This window comes from Lingula anatina, chromosome 1, assembly GCF_051362555.1.
Source record: "Lingula anatina isolate TDL-2025a chromosome 1, LinAna3.0, whole genome shotgun sequence".
In the NCBI taxonomy this organism is placed as follows: Eukaryota; Metazoa; Brachiopoda; class Lingulata; order Lingulida; family Lingulidae; genus Lingula; species Lingula anatina.
The window spans coordinates 44,629,728-44,649,770 of record NC_141767.1 but is presented as its reverse complement, the minus strand read 5'-3'; the positions used below and the strand labels follow the sequence as shown (position 1 = coordinate 44,649,770).

At 34.7% G+C, this 20,043-nt stretch overlaps 2 protein-coding genes across 14 annotated transcripts in view; one reads left to right on the top strand and one right to left on the bottom strand.

The window, feature by feature from the left end:
• Positions 1-8,091, top strand: part of LOC106168500 (centrosome and spindle pole-associated protein 1) — a 28,592-nt gene extending 20,501 nt beyond the window's left edge. For 9 of the 13 annotated variants that reach the window (XM_087016141.1, XM_087016153.1, XM_087016175.1 and 6 more), the window contains 5 exons: positions 1,197-1,289; positions 2,185-2,265; positions 3,375-3,481; positions 4,026-4,128; positions 5,593-8,091. In XM_087016141.1, coding sequence (XP_086872267.1) covers positions 1,197-1,289; positions 2,185-2,265; positions 3,375-3,481; positions 4,026-4,128; positions 5,593-5,741 — 533 coding nt within the window. In that variant the 3' untranslated portion in view covers positions 5,742-8,091. The remainder of the gene's footprint in view (positions 1-1,196; positions 1,290-2,184; positions 2,266-3,374; positions 3,482-4,025; positions 4,129-5,592) is intronic. The other 4 variants (XM_087016180.1, XM_087016159.1, XM_087016164.1 and 1 more) reach the window with 3 other exon arrangements.
• A 480-nt stretch (positions 8,092-8,571) lies between these two features.
• On the bottom strand, positions 8,572-19,811 carry LOC106168508 (uncharacterized). Its single transcript, XM_013547593.2, has 3 exons — positions 19,668-19,811; positions 13,085-14,264; positions 8,572-12,571 (listed from the first exon to the last, which is right to left on the bottom strand). The coding sequence occupies exons 2-3, from the start codon at positions 14,244-14,246 to the stop codon at positions 11,724-11,726; spliced, it is 2,010 nt and encodes a 669-aa protein (XP_013403047.2). The 5' UTR covers positions 14,247-14,264; positions 19,668-19,811; the 3' UTR covers positions 8,572-11,723.
• Positions 19,812-20,043: the final 232 nt, after the last annotated feature.

Genomic DNA, 20,043 nt, shown 5'->3' with positions numbered 1-20,043 from the left:
TACAGTGAAAGATATAAGAGTTTTAAAAAGTTTGTTCCATGTCAGAAAATTGAAATGAGCAATCTTGAAAAAAAAACTGACATATTGACTTTTTGGCACAAGAGTGGTATTAGAAAAGTAAGACAATATGCCATGTTAAGGAAAGTATAGGCACTTCTTTGGCATTATGTTTTATTTTTCCTATTATCCTGTAGGAGAAAATAGTCAGACATCAGTGAATGTGGTGCCTGGAATAATTAGATCTGGCACTGTAGTGCTTGAGAAAGACTCTGCCCTAGGTTGGTAATGACTGGGCTTATGCAGCCATGATGTTATTTCATCAGTTTCATAGAACTTTGTTTGTTTGGAATGTAGATTTTTGTGTGTGAATCAGCTGTATGCTGGAAATTTTTTATTCCAATTAGTTCTTTGACAAATTTCAGAGGTGCCTTTTGTTAAGTTATCTGTAGTGTCTTTTTTCATTATAAATTGAAAGTGTTCGATTATGTTGATACTTATTGGCCTTGTTTGCTTTAGGATTTCATAGATAATTTCATTCTATGACACAATAAATGCATTATGTTAGAATGAGTGGCTTTAGTTTTTGGGGCTCTATTCCCCTGCCCCCCCCCCCCCCACCCCCCCCCCCCCCCCCCCCCACCCCCACCCACCCACCCAATTTTACTTTTAGTTGCCTGCTTTGATATTACCAAGACATCACCCTTGCTTTACTACAGGGGCTGTTAGTCAGGCTTCATTGGGTAGTGTTCCAGACATTGTCAGATCTGAAACCACAGAACTTGAAAGAGATACGCCTTTAGGTTGGTTTTTGCATGGGCATATTTGATATATAGCCAGCAGCATCTGTTTGTGAATGTGATGGGACAGTCTGCCTGACTGTGTATTTTGAATGCTCTCTCTCTTGATTTTCTCCATCCATTGGGAGAGTTGTTTGTTTGACCATATTGCAATTTCAGTTGAGCTGATGTGCAGTTATTTGTTGAAGGTGTAGTTAGTACATTTATACAACTATATAATACATATTTTCCTTTTTTGTTGGGTGTTGGACAAGTTATGAATTCTTAGACCACATTTGGAAATATTTTATAATTTGCATGACATGTTTCTTTTATGTTTTATTTATATTTTCATTTGCATGGGTTCTTCATTTTATTTATTTGCATTTGTTTGACCTGCAGCTTATAACTTTTCCTTAGATAATTCTTCTGCTAAGCCTGGCCCCTCCAAGCAGCGTGATCTCAGCATGATAAGAGAGGACTCGATGCTGGACTCCAACACTGCTTTCATAGGTTTGTTGCCCTCTGAATTTCTTGGAAATGCCATCTTTGTGTGAAAGTGTGCTTTCTTAGTATTTAGAATATAATTTCATTAACACTGATTTTCCACATATTAAACTGTTGACAGTCAATCTGATTAGAGCAACAGATACAGTGCCACCTGCTTAGTTAAGCCCATACGGAGGTCTAAGTCATCACCCACACAGTTCCACCTGCATTATTTAGTTCCACAGTTTTGGAAATTTAGCCTTTTCATTGCAACATTAAAATATGGGACTTATATTTTATTGGTCTATTTATCATGTAATTCTGTGCTTCTACTTATTCTGATAAACTTGTAAGGATAATTGTTATATTGATTAAAGTTAAAGTATGTTTGGTTTTAATGTGGTCAGAAACCAATAAACTTTTCTAAGCTGGCACTGTGTGTTCTTGTTCAATAATAGGTATATTAGAATTGGCTTGATGTTAAGCTATTTTCACTAACGTTTCTTTTAAAAGACACTTAAAAATGACTAATAATCTGCACATCTTGATGAAAGGTCACATTTTATCATGCAGGTACCATTTTACACGCTAGAAGATTATGATTTCTCATTTGCAATAAAAAAAAAAAGATTTTGAAATTGTATGAAATGTGTGCAGTTTAATTCTTCAAATTAATGTATTTCTCATAGAGATGTAATTTTTAAAGCAATTTCTATTATTAGATATAGTCAGTGTATAATTTTATTGCATTGCACTTTTAAGTCACATTTTTGATTATACTCTGTTGCTGATTAACAATGATTTGCTCATGAGGATTCCAATCAATTGCACTTTTTCTATTTAATGACAATAATACTGCCATAGTATGATAACCCTCCTCTCCTCCTCCTCTTCCTCCTCTGCTCCCTGCTACCCTCAGGTGATGGGAATGCCAAGGATGCTTCACGCTCTTCAAGTCGCACAAGTGCAGCATTACTGGACTCTGAGAGTGCTTTTATAGGTTTGTCTCTATCCTTTTCCACTGCGTGTTTGTTGATGTGTGGGCAGATGATTAGGCAGCAGTGATGGCAGGGAAAAATATATGATTAATTCAGAGAAGTGGGCATTGGTGAGGAATAAGACAGAGCACTTCTATGTTCTAAGTGACCCCAGTACAGTAACAAATATGGATTTGGTGTCTTTAGAACATAGAAAAGGAAAATTGATTTCATATGTGTGTTACTCAAGTAGCATATGATCATGTATGGCAATTTTTCATGTTTCTGTAGTGCTCTCAATAAGAAGAAATGAAATGTAATGCCTGAATTCTCTGCCCTCCTGTAGTTGTGTTAATCAATTTTTTCACATTTAATAATAGTCATCCTTCAATATACAATTATTATAGACGACTGTTTGTGTGAAGGTGTGTACCAGTATAGAATTATACTGCACGACTCTTTTTTTGTAATGTTGTATTTTTCTTTTATTTGAAAGGTTGAAAGCCTTTTTGGTGTTTTATGATTAACAATTTTTCAATCAACATAAGTAAATTTGTAAAGTTGTTTGGGATTTTGAATACTTTTTCTCACATTTAACATTTTGTTGACATCTCTGTTGTGCATGTTTTGTTTGCTGACCACAATATATGTGACAATGATAATGTTAAATGTATATTATGGTGGTCAGTAATGTCAATTATTTTGTTTTGTATCGCTTATGTTGTCATGTATCTCTGATGTAATGTATAGGTCCTGTTGACGTATGTTTAGTCATTTTCTATAATCTCCTATAAGTGAATATTGGATGTTAGATGTCACCTTGTTTTCATTTATTTACAGAATCTGGGCAGAGACCTTTCTTAAATGTGACATCATTGACTTTGGTTTCACTTGTGAAAAATATTGATGTGTATGAAAAACATTCCTAGTACAATTTTAGAAATTAGATTGGATAATAATCATAAGTTGTATAAGACTTAGTGGGTTTCTACAAATGTTAAAGAAAGTGTTTTTGTAGTTGTTAAAGATCTTTTTACGTCTTCCCAAATTTCCAATCTTTTACTCCCTTGTCTGTATATGAATTTCCAAACATCTTCTTGTGTAACATTCAATCTCTCATTCCACTGTACAGGTGTGGATGACAATGGAGTCTTCCCTGATGACTTAGATGACCTTGAGCCAGCGCGAAGAAATGAATCTGCAAGATCAAGGCGTAGGCAGCGCCAGCAATCACCCAGGGTATGCTGTGATTTCATATGTCAAACTCAACAACATCCTCTGGTTTTCTTCATTGTGGTCAACATGTTACTTCCAGGAAAATGTTTTGATCAGATTTAGAATTCATGGAATTGAGGATGTGCTTATTAACCCTTTCCCTGTGTGCTGTATAGAAGTATTTTAAGACTACTTTTTTTTTTACTAAGTTTTAGAAAGTACTACCAGTAAAATATAATTTGTATTTTTTCATAGATTACTTAACATGCATCAGGTTAAATTATTTGAAGAAAAAGAATAGAAAGGCAGAGTATAGACAAAAATAGTCATAAGTAAATGAATGAATAAAATCCAAAAACTACTTAACTTGTCTGATATATATGAGGCAGATACATTGATGATGATTACTGGATCATGATATTTTGAAAAATTTTATATTTTTTTATGATGCTTCATGTTTTGATCACATTCTAGTAGAGATTTGGGAGATTTAGGAGAATTGGTTGTATAGGAAATCATCCAGCACTTCATTGAGTCTTTCATCGTACTTTTTCCCTATTTTTTTCAGCGCCAACCTGATAACTTATCCATTGGATCACAACTTAGTCTTGATGCAGATAAGATTACCAAGAAAAATCAGGAACGTCTTAGAAAACTTAGGAGTATACAAGGTCAGTAAGCTTTGTGGTGACAAGATGCAAAATACTTTATATATGACATAGTGATTTCTTAGGAGCCCTTATGGTGTGAAAATATAATCTGTAATAACATGTTTAAGAACAACAGTTTTAAGGCTGCATATGCGTCATATCCAGGTAATTACTGTATTGTTTGACATTTCTTTGCCTTAAATTTTATTCTGATTAAGATTATCTTACTACAGAAAAAAAGTATAGGATAACATCTGTCTAAGTATTTTCAATAACAACTCTGTAAAGCTCTCTAATAATACATGTATGACACTCACATTCTTCCTTTGATGCATGCATGCACAGTATTTTTAAAGCAACGTAAAGTGCCAGTCTCCCGGTCACACGATAAACTAAGGAGATCCGCCAGTGCTAGCACAATAGGTGTTTATAATCAGTATGCTACATGTGCACATTTTATGTACTAATAACAATGATTTTTTACACTTGTGACTAATAAGCTTACAGTAAAATGATTTTGGGTATTATTGTGGCACATTATATTGTAAATGTGAAATTTAGCCATATTTGTGTGTGTTTTGGGATGCAATTTTCATTAAAGAAATCTCAAGAAATCTATCAGCTTTTTTTTTTTTTTAAATAAAAATAAAAGTACAGAAACTGTATAAAAATTATAGAATTCTTTTTTTCTTAACAGTGTCAATTTATTCTTGTGACTATGTTGTGCAACTATGGCTGTATTTCCAGAGCTTTTAGATCGATCTATCCCTGCGGGGAGTCTCACTAGATTACTGTCAGATAATCCGGCTTAAATGTCCGTCCCGCCTACTACAAGCTGTAAGGGGGTAATTAACTTTTGTGTCCGCCCGGCTGACAGCTATTTAGCGTGAACCCCCAGGGAGTTAGGTCGATCTAAAGTAGATCGATCTAATCTCTGGAAATGAGGTATATGTTGTGCAAATATTGATAATCAGTCTTGTAAATGAATGTTTAATTCTGTATAATAGTGGTGTAGGTAGTCCTGTTTACTTCATGAATAGTATCTTATACATTTTTCTAACATGTTGTTTTATACACTGTGATGTCTATCAAATAGCAAAGAAAGTGTTGTCTGTGATTTCTTATTTGTATTGTTATTATATAACACATATTCAAAATTGATATTTTATTTATTTTTGATTTATTACATGGTTCGCATGTATTTTTGCATGTAATTTTTCTATCACAAATAGGAATTAGTGGGATCTTGTGAAAGACTGTGGTATGCTATTGACACCTAATTCCCTATCTTTTTCTTTCTTGTTTTTAAATCAAATTGAAATTTAAGATAAAATCTACGGTGTATCACCAAGTACTTATAGATTTACATGTACTTTAGATTTTAACAAGGAGCAAATAGTTCTTGTACTTAGTTATGCCAAACAACTTAATATTTTGGCAAACTTCAAAACCTTTTCTCTTACTCTTTTTTCAAATAAATTCCAGGTGATGATATCTCTATGATGGATCCGGATGATGTGCTGAATAACTTCATGGCCAGACAAGACCATCAGAGGCCTGCTTCAGGGAATACGCTCCAGGACGACTCCTGGCTCAGACCAGGCACCAGGGACTCTGCTGGAACCCACTACTAAACAGCAGCATCACCCCACAATACCAGACTCTAGGCCACAATGTCATGATAACAGACTCTAGGCCACAATGTCAAGATACCAGTCTATAGGCCACAGTGTCATGATACCAGTCTCTAGGCCACAGTGTCATGATACCAGTCTCTAGGCCACAGTGTCATGATACCAGACTCTAGGCCACAATGTCGATACCAGACTCTAGGCCACAATGTCATGATACCAGACTCTAGACCACAATGTCAAGATACCAGTCTATAGGCCACAGTGTCATGATACCGGACTCTAGGCCACAATGTCATGATACCATACTCTAGGCCACAGTGTCATGATACCAGTCTCTGGGTCACTATTGAATATCAGACTGTACAGTGTAGATTGCAATGTTATCATACACCAGATTCTAGAGCAAACTTTGAAAATAGACTGTACAATGTGGATCAAAATGTTATGTTAGCTTTTAGTTCAAAATATTTCATATAAGTCTGACCATTAAATTAATACTGCAGGTCATAACACGATACCATACCTTTGGTCAAAAATAATGCCAGGTTCTAGACCACAGTTAATGCCAGATTCAACATTGTAATACCTGGCTCTAGGTCACAGTTTGATGCCAGACTCATGATCTAATACCAGACTCCCGATAACAATCCAATATCTGGCTCTAGGTAACACTTCTATATACAATTTTATCTTGATCATCATAAGACTAGGTGACATTACACCCAGACTGTAAAAAACAATATGCACAAACTCTGGATAGTATAACACCAGATTGCAGGTCAATGGACTGCAGCTATTTTTTCCATTGAGAGCAGTCAACAACCTCTTCATTCAGGTCAGAATGTTCTTTTTACAGATTGCTTAGAAGATAAATGATAGCTTGTGTCATTGAACTCTCTGCGGCAATAACAATTTGCGTGATGTGCATGACTGAGATCACATATCTCCAGGTGCTGCCATTTATAATACATAGAAAAAATGCTAGACAAAGCATCAGACAAAGGTAAATGAGATTTAGATGTGCCTCGAGAGCAGATAGGTCAATGACCTGAGAGGGTAATAACTGCCTCTGACCTCCCCATGCCAAGGCTGTCATGTACTAGTTATGTACAGTGCCTAGCTGGGTGTATACAGGTATTACTGAACGTAGATTAAATCAAATAGCAGTGCACCCTGAGTTATCCTGTGTTTCAAAGTAAAGTAAAATGCAATTGTCTGTGGATTTGTCTGTCATAGGTGCAAACTAAGAAATAACAGTCTTGAAAAATATCTCGGCATTCTTGGTACTTATTTCAAAAATTAAAATTTTTGAATCCCAGTGCAGGGTCTTATGTATTTGAGAAGCTGGCCTAGAGGAACTTGATGTTAAATTTATTTGATGAACTGAGAAATAGCCTGGTCTAACTGGTGCAACTCAGCATTTCAGAGTATCAGCAGAAATGTAAATATTTAGTTTATTGCTATTGCAAAAACAGCCCTAGTTTCATATTCCAAGGCAATGAGAAGCAGGCCAGGTTCTTCACATCTCTAATTTCCAAGTATGCCTGCTGATAGGGGATAAGTTTGGCTTTTATGTGAGGAGAGCTGGCAAACCAAACTGAAACTCAGGGTTGTAATTATAATTAGCAACTATACAGCAGACGTGGCAGATGAAAGCAGATTATTCAAGTAGAGGTGCTGGGAAATAACTAATTTATATATTTCTGTATTTACATAAAATGTGATATTTATTTTTCTTCCTTTTTTCACATCTGTATATGTCAGCCTATTTACATGCTTCAGTCATGCAGATCTTAAGGTAGTTTCATTAAAACTTTTTTGTAGAAGCATTTTTGTACTTATGGTTACCACTTACTTTTATCAGAAGATTCATGTGTTATGTAAATTTTGTTTGTATATTTATATTTTTCTTTGTTTGTGTTTGGTTATTTGTATATTTCTTCCCACTGATAAATGTTAATTAAAAAAAATGTACATTGACTGTATCACATTTCTTAAAGTCTCTCCTTTCAGAAATATCTAGTTATATTTTTGATGTTTGTTGTATGTGCATGTAAATATAGGTATAAACATTTTAATTTTGCCCATGAGTATGATTGATATTCAGAAAATACTTAGCAAATAATCAGCAAGGACACCACATAAATCCAGTCTTGATTAATGTTTTGGCTTTAGTTAGAAATGCACCAAACGAATCTGCAAGAAGCAGCATTAGAAAAAATACAGATAAACAAGGTCCTTCCAGGGAAAGTAAGATCTTTCAGTCCAAATGCTACAGTTACAGATAAGATAATGAATAATTATGAATATAAATGTTTGAAAGGTTAAATTAAAGAGAAATCATCAAACAGTTATGTTTTTGTCTTTTTCTAGCTGAAATGTTGAGAACCTAATCCTGCCAATTTATTTAAAATTTAAACTGTATAATAGTAAGCCCTACAGATGACATTTCTCAGTAAGTTTAAGGACCAAAGGGTGATAAAAAAAGTCCTGCAATGGCTGGCTGATAATGGTGAATGGCATATTCCAGCAGTTTTGAAAATTGTGACTCCTTCTTAATACCTTGGAAGAGGGTAAAAATCAATTTCCCTCTTGAACTCCCAAAAAAATATTCGTTTAAACTTTAGTTACCGACTTAGGAACAGAAACATGACCTTTTAAAAGCAAAATGGGTTAGTTCAAAAAGTGAAACTGGCAATTGATTTTGTTCCAAGTTGCATGCTTTGGGTCACAATTTTATTACGCGAAGTTCCATCTAGCATGTTCAACAGACTTGACACATTCCATCTTTGATAAAACATCAACATCTGCAAGTCAAACAAAACCAACAAAAGTTATACAATATTTATTTATAGTCAGATATATTTACAAGAGAGTACTTGACACTGGACAAACAATAAAAAATCACTGGTATAGACGTACCTCTTCAATGACATTTTAACCCAAAAGTTTTTACAGTGGTGGCAAACTAACTTTCCTTCATCATAGCTCACTTCCACACATTAAATCCATCAAGTTGTTAATTGAGTCTATTTTTGACATTTCACTTATTTTGCCATTAGCACTTTATACTACTCAAACTGCAGTCTCACTAGTATTCCCAATACTTATATGTCCTAAATGACATACACAACATAAACTTTAAGGGGGGATTCAGATTTTCTGCCATTTTTTAACTGGATCATATTTTAATCTGCAGGCATAATTTCCATATCATCATATACAACAACCAAGGGTTTTCCCAGCGAACCATCCAGCTGTCATTTGGATGGCCGCCAGCATCACCAGACGGCCTATATTTTCAAAGACGACTGGACGGCTTATGGATTTTTTTGGCAATATGACAACTTGAGGCATACTTGGACTCCCTGAAATTTTGTATGAAATTTTAGGTGGTAATTTTGGACAGCCTGTACCCCTAATCCTGGAAAAAGCCCTGACAACAACATACAATACAATGGTGTTTCTGGATTAAGAGTCAGTATGTTGGCACACATTGGCATGACTATTATACGCATCTGTTTTAAGAGTAAGATAATAGTCCGGCAGTACAGCTGGCACCATCCTCCTACACCACACATGGAGCATACCCTTTACCAGAGTCACAGATTGATTTTTCACAAGATATTCACAGATATGTCTCTGGCCAATTCATGGCACAAATCTCTACTGTGAGAGAAAAGTGCACATAATTAAATTGCAGCCCTCTTTCCCCTGCACCTGAAGGGATTTCTAAATCTAACATTCCAGTCACAAAACCAAGGTCAGGAGATTTGAAATCTTGAGCGATAAATAATCTGGTGGGCTTTATGCTGAATAGGTCCAAATTTGTTAATATCTGGCTGCTGAAATGGATCCCACATGATGAAACCATAATCATGAAGGGTTAAACTAACTATTTGTAAGGGTACGTATGCAGTACGTCCACAGCAGATTTGATGCTGTAATGGAGGTGCAGGTCTACTAAACCCAGCATGTCATTTGTTCAGTCATTCAGTATAAATATCTACGGATTCCTGAGAAACTTGTGCCAGCACCTGTAAACTTCACAAATACCATGATTTTGGCCCACCTTCCAGAAATCATGACATCAATTATAATTACATATACTGTAGAGTGTTAAGGAGCTTTCAAAAGCAGCTGCCACATTGCTTTAAAAATACGTATCTTAACAAAAATTAAGAGTACTGCCAACCGGATGTGTGTTGATTGTTGTAAATATAATATTTGTTACCAATGTGTTTTCCTTCACCTACACGTTGTTTGCAAAATGACATTTGCAGTGATTATGAGTCTGAGGGAATCCAGAGGGAATAAAACTAGGCTTAAAACCAATGTATCTAAGTTTTTAAGATGAAGAACAGTCCAGAGTGATCTGGATTACTGGTTTATACTGGATAGACATTGTACATACTGATTGCTTACATATCTATTTATCCCTAATTATGCACAGGGTTACTTGTTGTATTAAAGTAAATACTCTTACACAATATCAAGAGAGAATATGTATACAAGTATACTTGTCCAAATAGTGTACGTAACTATCAACATTTTTTTACAATACTTTCATACTTGGGTGAGTCTATCATCAACTAGATCTAGAGATTAATACATGTACATCAAAATATATTTGTAAACAATAATAAAATAATAACTTTACATAAAATCTTTCTTTGTACAATTAACATTATTAGATTAATATACCCAGCACTAGCAATAGTCGTTTTAACCTGTGCTACTTCCCAGTAATCATTCCAAATGTATTTTGTATTTATATAGATGTTATAAAACTAGAGAAGAGAGCCTGTAAAATGTAACGTGTACACATTTTAGTGCTCAATAAAGATTACTTTTATTATTAGATTAATATGATTGCTTTCTCTGCAACAAAATCAATACAACTGCCATGGGAAAAAACATGAAACAGGCCCAACTAACATTGCTGTCTTGGAAACAAAATTATGTAATAATGTCAACAACATGTGATGATACCCTGTGAATGTGAGGTGCTTGAAATCTACTTTCTTATTATTTAGTCAAAATTATTCTGGATACTCCTTTCATATTTCAGTATTATATTTCCTTCTTCTTTAATACTCGACTATTAATATCACCTAAAATTTCATTTTTAATGTTTCCATATAAGCTTTGTTTAATCACCAAATTTAGAAATGAAGTATTTTATTGTATTTTCTATCAATTCAACTTAGTATATAACTTTATAAAACAAAGGAATAAAACACATTTCATTAGCAAATCTCAATTTTATAATTCAACCTTCTAAATTATCTTTAAGTCTGGCAATAATATCAAAAGAAAAAGGGAAAAAAGTAAACCTTCTTTTGCATCAAGTGATGTCACGCACATGGCATCACATATACATAATTTCATTTCATTCTTCAATTATCAGTAGTTTAAAAAAGCATTTCTCTTTCAAGTGTCTGCCAAGATAACAAATAACAACCCATAAAAACATCATTCTAACATACTCTATAGTCTAAAAACAACATTCACGTTCCCTTTTACCCATTCGTATTTCCTGGGATATTTAAGAGGAATCTGTTAGTTTTATGCATAAATTTAACATGTGAATGCAAAACAAAAGCATTCAGTTTAGACCTTCAATATTTTGTTAGCATATAAAGTACAAATACAATACATTTTTCTGTTTGGCTTCTTTTTAAATAGCTCATTTTAAATGAAAAAAGTCAACAGAATCGAATTTCTCATGCAATCAAAATGACTGGAACAATGTTTAAAAAGTTACAAAAATAGGGTCACAAAATGGCTGACAACTTGGGCCTAATGGGGAAATATTGCACTTTACATAATGTCCAATGACTTATATTGGCAACAAAATTTTCTCATAACATACTGGCCACACAAAAACAACTGTTTTACAACTGTTTTACATTATATTTTAAAATATTGTACCTTGATACAGACAATACAGCATCACAATGTGTGAACACACAATACAAACTATATATTACTATCATTTGTGGTTGACCCAGAGCTGAAACTGGAATTACTGTATTCTTCATCTCCATCATCATCATCATCATCATCAGGACCCAACTCACCTTTCCTGGATGCAGCAGGGGAAAATTGAGAGATTGCCTTCAAAGAATTCCCCACGCAGACAAATTTACCTGGGACAAATGTGCACAACTTACGCCTGGCATTTGAATCCATTTCTGGCAGTTTTAAACTGGACATATTACTAAGTGCCAACCCTCCATATACTGCTGAATTTCCACTGTCAGCATCATTCTTTGCGATTTTGTCACAATCATTTTCTAAAGTCTCCATTAGGGAAGGGATGCCAAAATTTCCATCTTCACTTGAATCTGAGGAGCTGTCTAGTTTTTTTATGCGCGCCCTACGAAGAAGCCATGCTTTCTTTTCTTGGGCACCAGGTGCACCCAGGCTTTTTTCAATTATAAGCTCCACCAAGTCTGAATATTTGAATAAATTCTGCTTCCCAGTGTGTAGGACACGGCTGACTTTCATGTTCTTCGGGACATAGGGATTTGCTGAAATGTTCTGCAGTGACTTCATCATCTGGAAATCCAATACATCCATGCAAGGTGACTTTACTACAGCACTTGCTTCTGTGGAGTTTGCATCTGCACCACTGTTCAACCCTACGCTTGTTTCCTTGACTTCATTTCCATTTACTCCCCCTTCTTCACTTCTTGCTTTGTGAGGTAAATTTTCTTTTTTATCCTCTTCCATTTCAGACTTCCCTTTTTTATCATCTCCATTTTTCAATTGTTCCAGCTGTTCTGCTCCTTTTTCAAATCCTACTTTTTCTTGGTCTTGATTTTCTAATAAAAAAAGATAAAAAAATTACAAAACTAAAATACTACATAGCTACATATAAAAAATATCCAACACCAATTCAAATGGTTTTGTGCACAGTATAACAGCACCTTGGTTGCAATATTAATTCACAAGGACTGATAACTAAAAAAAAAAGATTTTACTAATTTAACACACAACTTTGCTCCTCATAAAACAAGTTTACAACCAGAACAGGTATGTCTTATTAATGAAATAAATAAATTAATCAATCTGTTTATTCAGAGGCTGTTCATTCATGAATTTTCCACAACTTTTACCATTGAATCATATCTACTTGTCATAAAACTGCATATAATTGTTAGTATTTGCTGTTAAGCCCAAATCAATACATCTCTTTTCTATTGCTTGAAATGATGATGATAGAAACCCACAAGATATAATTATTTAACAAATTCTTCTACCAAAAACAAAGTAATATTCAAACTGTCTTACAAAAATTTGACTACAAAGCAGCTTTTTGCAATCTTTTTCGTTACCTTCTTTTTCTTCTCTCTGTTCCTGCCATTTTTTATACCACCTGGCCTTCATACATTTGTGACTCTTTGTCACACCAACTGGGGACTCCCTATTGCCCCGCTGGGATTCCAAATGACTGTCAGCATTTGGTGTCAAAACTTGACTGCTGTTACAAACATTGCTTTTTCCCTGACTTAACATAGTCTGATTCCTTGGTACCCAAGATGAATCTGCAGGCTTTTCAGAAAGGTCAAGTGGGCAGGCAGGTAAAACATCCTCAGATGTGGAAACCTCAACTGACCCTTGTACTGAGGGTGGTGACTTAGGCAGTTCATTTGGGTATATGCAAACTGAAGTTCTTGCTGTTATTGGCTTGTGAGATCCCCCAGTTTTACAATGATCTGATATACCCAGGTCTGGCTTGGGCAATGGATCATTCTTATAATATTTGGAATTTGCTACTCGAAGGTCAACTGGTTCCGTCACTGTCTGCTCACTGGCATAACACTCATCCTTTCTCAACCTCTGACTTTTTCGCATTGGGTGGTTAACTGAAGGAGAAACACTTGGCGATGGTCTTTTCCTTGTCAATCTGGTCTCTTCTGCAGATGTCATCATTTTTGCGTCAGCTGATTGGAAATCTGGATACACTTTACGACTAGCTTTAGTGGGAACACGCAATACTCTCTCTCTTGGAACCTGGGTTAGCTCATTCTGCCCTGATGATAAACCTTGCTTATCTGTAGCTTGCCCCAAGTGACACTGCTCCAGTTCACTGAGAGCAGTTGTCTCACTTTCAGAATTGCTACATATTTCCATTGAATCGAACTTATTCACACTTTTGTCACATCCGTTGCCAGTGTTAATTCTGCCACTTCGGTCATCAACCTGCAAACTATTGATTTTATATATCAAACCCTCAGGCGAGGCTCCTTTAATATTTCCCTCTGGCTCTAATCCCTTTGTTTGTGACAAACCATTGTTTTCCTTTAAATTTTTGTTTTGTGAATTGTCTGATTGTAAGGTAAATTTTTCCCCATTTGTTTTGCCCATGGAGTGTTCAATCCCCATTTCAATGAGTTTACCAATACTAAATTGAACCAGGAACCCATCCTGTTTCTCTGTGTCAAGCCCATGCATCTTGAAAAATATCTCGGTTCTGTCTTCAGTTTTTAACACCATGGTACATCATCACTGAACCTAAATGGGAAAACATGGAAAATCATTCAATACAACAGGAACTCATACGTTAGCAGTCCTCGTCTTTCCTGCCAACATGTAATCAGTTGTTATAATTTGGATATAGGAGCTGAATAGATCATTATTTTCATGTCTTATCAGGTGACGGGGAGCAATTAGTATTAATTCATTATTTTTAGAAAATCAAATGTCTACGTCAATACTTGTTTCGTAACAATTATTTCTTTTAATAAACAAGTATTACAAATATCTAACAGACATATAATGAGGTTATACAAGCCTCCAACTCAGTAGCACCTTTGTGAAATGTGGCAAAAAAAGTTTGTGAATACTGGATGATTCTTAATTTTGGCACAACAGAATCTTGTGCTCTATAGTATGTGTTAAAAAGATACTCATAAGTTACTTTTTGAAATAATTGTCTTCTAACATAAACAAAATTTCTTTTATCTGTGTGCTTTATTTGCTTTGAGCTGTAAATGATGAATCTAGTCACCAACTGAAAATATACTACTGAACAGTTTCTTTAAGAGTTCATCACATCTGCATTCCAGATACCCGATTACATAATTCTTACCTCAAACTTTCATCTAATAAAAGTGACTATATACTTTATATAATTCTCCTATCATGTTGTTTCACAGGTCAATTTTTTTTTTGTTTTATTGTTAATACCCAAGCATGAAGTAAGCAGATATCTTATGTTGTTATTATGATATTTATTATCAACAGTCAAGACCAAGGCAGTGGCACAGATATCCATGGGGATGGGGGGTCGGGTCTCTGGGGGTAGTTAGTGATTTCACTTTCTTCATTGCAGAAATTTTAAATTTTGTTAATCCAGGTATATTAATAATGAATCTTACGTGCAATAGTTAATGCACATGCAGATTTTATATTAAGAAAGAACATTGATAGGACCCTTGGATCCTTAAGAGCGAGGCTGCTTGTGGGGGTGGATGATACAGAAAAGATTTCTTTTTTAGATACTTTTAAATAGTCATGCAAGAATACAGACTTCTTATATGTTGTTATCCATAAAAAACAATGGATATTATCAATTATCTATATCCAGGTAATGGCATAACCATTCATGGGCCCCAGGGTGAGCTCCTCTTGAAAAAGTGGCTAGGATTTGTGAAGCTAGGCTACCCACTGACAATATTTAGTTATTATAATTATTATACCAGGAAGAAGACTCTAGCACTTTGGATTAGTGTATTTTTTTTTTGTTATCCCAAGGCTGACAATTCGCACAATAGGATAATTGCACTTGCATTTCACTTACATGCTCGCCTGTATTTTCATACTCTTCAGTGTGTCCATCTCAAGTGCCTGGCGTGGGATAAGTCGGTTACAACTACTCGTCACCCACTGTATGCAACATACACGAGCAAATTATATCTCGGCTATGACTAGATTAAATTATGCTCTTGTACGCCTCATACAGTGGACGACTTTTGTTATAACTTGTACAAACATGGCCACATGTATCTGCATAATTGATTCCAATACCAATGTGCATATAGATCATTAATGTTAATTTGATTACAGCGACTAAATTACTGTGGTTCAAGGGCGTAGCAGCCTGTACGTTCGTAGGCAGTGAACATACACATAAAAATTGGAAAAAAATTTTTATAGTAATAAAAACAACGCTATATTCAATTTTTGTACACAGTTTGAATTCTTTTGCTCGAGGACAGCTAAGAGGGTATAATATAAAATCCTCCCAAAAGGCTAAACCATGCCTGCCGTCAGCTACGATCATCTTAAACATTAGAATTGCGCGGGTTCCAGCACCTACTGCTAGGGAACTGCTGAGGGAGAGAAACAAGAATTAACACAGAAATATGTGTACACAGGAAGAGAGGCTTCTAATATATTTTGAGACTGAGCAGATGGAAATGTGCATGAAAGTTCGGTTTAGCGAAAGGAGCAATGCCTTTTCACAAATGCGAGATTTGGGAATTTACTTCTGTATTATTGGTGCCCATCTTGTTTGTTCATATAATTTTTCATTGTTTTTTTTTAATGTTTAAAAAGATATGTGTATACTTTATATAACTTGAAAGAGTTTTTGTCTCTTCTGAGAATAAGAAGACTAACAACCCATAGGCCTTGATGATGTTGGGATCAAACAGTGAAATAAGTAGAGCATATGTAAAAGCAAACTAAGCATAACAACAGTGTTATACAGATGCAAAAAGGTGATCGCAGGGTTGCATTTCAGTTCTTGTCTGTTCTCAAATTTACATTTTGAATATTTTATGTAGATTGTTCAAATACAATGTCATTTTTTTCCATTACAGACTTTTGCCTTTTAAATATAGTTAAAGTCATCTTTACCGGGTACAACACACAAGCAAAATATATTTCTGAGCAAAATTGTTGAAATTACGGATCTTTGTGAACTAGCCCCTCCTGCCCAGCTGTGGTTTCAGAATTTTCTCAATTTTACGCACGCGGTGGACTGGTCGATCTTATATATTTTACAGGGTTTCCACTAGATTTTGCATGTAAGGGTCATTTTGACCCCCACTTTTTAAAAATAGAGCTCATTTTCAAAATTTAGGGGTCAAGAATTTATAAGTTTGAAATAACATTGAAATAAACATCAGAAGAAATACAAACAACAAGTCACAAGTGTCTGGCACTTTGAGTTAAAGAAAGAATTGACTGCCCCAGTAGAAAAGTCTCAAGAAAGAGCTCTTAAGATAATTTATCCTGATCTTGAATATGACGCAGCTTTTGAACATAGTAAACTTGAACTACTGAGTGAAAGATGGCTTAATGCATTGCAAAAAATTGTTTATTAGGATATCAATTGAACCGGATCATAGATAAATGTGCGTCAAATGAACGCAATACATTTTAAATTGGGGGTCAATTCTGATAAAACAGCGTCAGGGACACACAAAAATTGCAATAATGGGAACCCTGTTTTAGCTCCAACATTTCACTTAAATCTTAAACACACCATTTAAGGCTAGATTTTTCAAACCCCTACCCCTCAATGCCCCCCACCCCCACGACTTCAGCAGCCGATGTGTGCCCTACAGCCCCACAATCTACACGCATAAAAAAGTTGCATTCACTTCATTTTACCCCTAGCTATGCCCCAGGATGATGGTTTTACGGTTTGATGGGATTTAATATATTGCTGTAAATGCTCCTGGTTTTGCAGTTTTGCAGTTTTGCAAAAAGCAATTTATCTGTCTTTAAACAGGAATGAATGGGAGATTAAAGAATTGAATATTTTTTTCATCATTGCCAGTCTCCTTATCACTTTCCACATAGTGCAGCTGACAAAGCAGTGTACACAACTTTCTTATCCACAACTACTTTCTTTCCCAACAAGTCATATATCTCTGTGCTAAAATGTAACCACAATTAATGTGAAAAGGACACTCTTAAAAATGTTTCATGTACAAAACAAAATCAATATATTTAGTATATATAATCCACATATCACTATAACAAAATGAGAAAGAAAAACATGAAAAAAGTCAATGCAACAGGAATATACCTCCAGTAAATAATTCTAGTCAGTGTTATAATTTGTTATAATTGTTATAATTAGGATATAATATTAATGAGCAATTTGGTAAATTTGTTTTGGTAAATTTTTGTAAAAAATTATTTATTTTGTTCAAACTTATCTGACATATTTATATCATAAAAACTTGATATATTTATCATATGAAATGAAACTGGTTACTTGATATGCATTACATACAAGACTACCCACCTTATTACTATGACAACCGTATAAAAATCAATAAAATATAATAGTGTCCAAATGCGTGTCCTATTGTATAAACGCTCTTTTCCGACGTGATTATTGATGTCTTGTATTGTTATTTAGCCATCTACAGTCATGAATTTGCATTTGACAAGTTTAGGGTCAGTGAAAATCACAGATATATCTATCTCCTAATCAGTTTATCTCCTTGTGTTAATTTTAACTAGTAACTAGAAAAGCACTCAGAGAGTGCAGACCTCTGACAAGGCACCTCACCTCTAATTATTATAAATAAATCATCAATCAAATCATTTATTTTTATCCATTGATGTATTAGTTAATTAATCAATGGATCACCACTAAAATGTTATTGTTTGTTACTTGGTCCTCTTGTGCCAGTTTTTCAAAACTTTGTGATAATTTGTTACCTTTCCAATGCTAACCATGCAGGGCTGGACAAATGTACTGGAATCATTCACACAATGCAAGAAAACAAATTTTAAAAATATTGAATAATCAGATAAAATAGACCCACATTTTATAATTTTTAATTTTTGAGTGGGGCAACTATCCCTGACAGGCCACATTCAGATAAAACTAGTCCCCGACCCATGGTAACAAACATGTACACATAGCCTGTTGTCAGACAATCTAACATTTATTGACCCAAGACCAATGTTCCAAAATCAATTTATCTTTGTCTGCCATCCAAGTTAAGCAGTCTGAACTTAGCCTACAAATACAAGTGCCATTATATATATATATATATATATATATATATATATATATATATATATATATATATATATATATATATATATATATATATATATATATATATATATATAGGTAATGCAAAAAATCATGTAATTATGTGACAGGGTGAAACAAAATAAATCAAGACATGCAGATGGTCAAAGGTCATAAACTGCTTGTAACCTAGCAAATTGCCTCACATGGATTTTAATTCTGTGGTTATGACTGAAAAAAATATCTTGCACCAATAACTGTTCTTTTTTTAATGCGTAAATGTACCAAAATTTATTAGATATAATAAGAAAAACCATGACCAAAACTGTAAAAAGACTATTGGTCATTTTAGATCATTTTATGCCCATAAAGAAACTGAGTTAAATTTCCACACATATGATAAACTAGTAGATCCACAAAACCAAAACTTATCTTAAAAACTTAAGGAATAACTGGATCATTGTTATTTCAGTACTTAATTATAACCACATTTCAATAGCAGAAACTATAAATCAATTTCACCGCCTGACCGACAGTAGACAATAGTTGAAAACTGGGGTTTCTACCGGAGAATATAAATTTGTGACCAGTGGTTTGAGACCAGTTATCACTGTGAGTTGGAACCAAAATTGATTCACAGTTATTGCGGTAACAAGAAATAATGAATGACTCTGGCTCTGGCGACACAGACAGATGCAGGTGATGGAAACAAGAAATTTAGAGAACCTTCCTTGTGACTGTGACTGAGCAGACTGTGTGACTGTACGTAAACACTAGGTCTAATGAAGTAGAACTAGCAAGACTAGCAATGCTTGGAGTTGTAAGACTGCGTGTCTGCTTATTAGAATTTCCAACAAGCGTACATCGAATTTAGCGACTACTGGGACTGATTGAACGATATAACCTACCTGGCATCCTCATGTATAAGCTTCAAAACAATGCCTTTGGTAAGAGTGGGTTCAGACGAAAAAAGACAGGCCTTTGCAACCCAAGTTCACCGTACGGTTGTTCAAGGAGAATTATCTGGGAGAGGAAAGGAAAATAGTATTTTGTAGTTATATTCCGCTATATTTCACAACTAGACCTTAGAATCTTTTGTTACATATCATAAGAAATTAACATTAGTGGATATTTTACTAATATTTAGGGTTAATTTCTGGCAGGGAGGATAAGAAAATACACATATCTTTTGTAGAACGGCTTCAACGCACCTTCCCCCCTAAAAGGCGTTCCACACAGGTCATTGACCGTTCAAACCCTGCTCTTTATCTGGGTCATTTTGTC

Bases quoted from the DNA above. Each gene is read 5' to 3' on its own strand.
- LOC106168508 (XM_013547593.2), bottom strand. From the start codon at position 14,246: ATGGTGTTAAAAACTGAAGACAGAACCGAGATATTTTTCAAGATGCAT. The intron at 12,572-13,084 runs GTAACGAAAAAG...TTTTTTTATTAG, and splicing joins ACAGAGAGAAGAAAAAGAAG to AAAATCAAGACCAAGAAAAA.